Source organism: Entamoeba nuttalli, assembly GCF_000257125.1.
Source record: "Entamoeba nuttalli P19 unplaced genomic scaffold asmbl_2971, whole genome shotgun sequence".
Taxonomy (NCBI): domain Eukaryota; phylum Evosea; order Mastigamoebida; family Endamoebidae; genus Entamoeba; species Entamoeba nuttalli.
In genome coordinates, this window is record NW_008575739.1 from 1 (window position 1) to 2,449 (window position 2,449).

The window sequence follows — 2,449 nt, forward strand, 5'->3', positions numbered from 1 at the left end:
CTGTTTTTAAGTTTTTTCTTTGGTTTTTTTATTTTTTAAAATTCAAAATAAATTTTACAAAAAATTAACTTATTCTTCTGTAGGATTTAGTGGAGGAAATGATTCTAAAGATTCATTGATATCTTTTAATGATAAGTACAAATCATTGTTGTTTCTACTTAATGCTTCTTCTATGAATTGGAGTGGCATTTTTTTATTAAAGTGCATCTGGATAGCCAAAAGTAATTCATAAGGATAGTCAATTTCTGTTTGACCTGACTGAGATATGTATTGATGAAAAACATTATCAAGAGATGACATTAGAGTAAATAAGTTAGAAAATTAATAGATTAAATACTACTTAGTGATGACTTTGTGATTATTTATTTTCACTGAGATCAATAAAATGAAAGGAAAGTGAAATAAAATAGATTGTACTTTGTGATTGAAAAAAAGATCTTAAAAAAAAAGAAAAAACTAAAAATAAAAGAAATTAAAAAAAGTATGTTCGTATTTGTTCCTAAAGATGCATTAGCCCAACAATTTACTACCGCTAGATTAGACATGATACGACCAAAACTAACATGGGCATCTATTGATGTTTTTAGAAAAAGAAGTGTTACAATATATAGTTATGATGACAAACCATTAGAAATACGTAATTTATATGAGATTCCAGAAAACACAAAGTATTATATTACCACTGAATATGAGTCTTTAATTAACAAAACTAAACAACATTATAGATATGACTTAAATAGAAGTGGAAAAGAATTGACTGTGTCGAGTGAATTTTATGATAACAACCATGTTTTTGAAATACAAACTATACCCAATGAATATCATGTATTTCATTCACAAGCAAAAATAAGTAATACAACAACAGAAGGAATGGTTTATTTAACGTCAGAACGATTTATGTTTATTCCTCAGTTTCTTCAAATGCCACATTTTATGAATAATCAAGAAATTAAAATGGATTATATGTATTTAATCAAAACTCAATTAATTGAATCTATGACACTTAATGGGACAAGTATTGTATTAAGCATGAACCCATTTTATCATCCTGATTTACCTTCAACAATTGAATTAACATTCACTTCACAACCATTAGTATTATCATTTATGAGTTCATTACGTTCAATACGATTTGAAGATGGAGGTGAATCACCACTACATAAATTATCAGTAAATGGGGAAAATATTAGAAATAGCCATGAACGAGTTGATGGAATATATAATCCAATAGTTGAATTGTCACGACAAGGAATGGAAGAGATGTATATGATCAGTGATGTTAATGCACATTTTAAAGTATGTCCAACGTATCCATCAGTTCTTGTTGTACCTATTGAAATGAATGAAAGAATGATGGTAAACATAGCATGTTTTAGGTCAAAAGGAAGAATCCCATTAGTAACATATTATAATAAGAAGACTGGTGCAGCATTATTTAGGTCATCACAACCATTAGTTGCAACTACATTTGCGTTTGGAGTATTTAAGAAATCAGAAAGTATTGACGACCAAAATTATATTACCCATATTCGATGTGATGGAAGAGATGATAAATCAGTATTAATAGTATTAGATTGTAGAGCTATGGCAAATGCAGTTGCAAATAGGTTAAGTGGAGGAGGAACTGAAAGTAGTGGGTCTTATAAAAATTGTATTATTGACCATTTAAATTTACCGAATATACATGTTGTATTTTCTGCATACCAAAAAATGATAAATGGTATAATAAATAGAAGTAAAAAAGAAGTGTCACAATTTTATACTAGTGTTGGAGAATGGATTGACATTTTACAAATAATTAATGAAAGTATATGTAAAACATGTGACTTATTAAAAAGTGGAAATAGGGTATTAGTTCATTGTAGTGATGGATGGGATAGAACGCCACAAATTTCATCTTTATCAAGAATTTGTTTAGACCCTTATCATAGAACTATAGAAGGGTTTTTAGGTTTGATTGAATATGAATGGATTATGTTAGGACATAAGTTCCAGTCTCGTTTAAGAAATCAAACAAAAGAAAATTCCCCTATCTTTATTCAATTCTTAGAAATTGTTGTAATGTTAATTAAGAAATATCCAAATGCATTTGAGTTTACTCCATTATTAATAAAGGACCTTGCTGTAGAAAGTGTTTGTCCAACAACAGGAACATTTCTTTATAACTGTGAAAAAGAAAGAAGAAAGTATGATGTTTGTACAACAAGAATGTCATTTTTCCAACACATAATACAAAACAAACCTGTTTATATAAATCCAAATGCCACATTAAAGAAATATAATGAAATTGAAACAAAATTTGAAGTCTTTGAATATAGAATATGGAATGAATATTATTTAAGAGAATTTGATCAAATATGTATCTCACCTCAAAAATAATTTACGATGTATTAAAAGTAAATAATATTTATTAATTATATTTTTTTATATAATATAAAAATAAAAAAAA

General features: G+C 27.1%; 1 protein-coding gene across 1 annotated transcript; it reads left to right on the forward strand.

The window, feature by feature from the left end:
* Window positions 1-483: 483 nt before the first annotated feature.
* ENU1_049970 (myotubularin, putative) lies at window positions 484-2,379 on the forward strand (the record flags this gene model as incomplete). The annotated part of the gene is made up of 1 exon (XM_008857830.1): window positions 484-2,379. The coding sequence occupies one exon, from the start codon at window positions 484-486 to the stop codon at window positions 2,377-2,379; it is 1,896 nt and encodes a 631-aa protein (XP_008856052.1).
* Window positions 2,380-2,449: the final 70 nt, after the last annotated feature.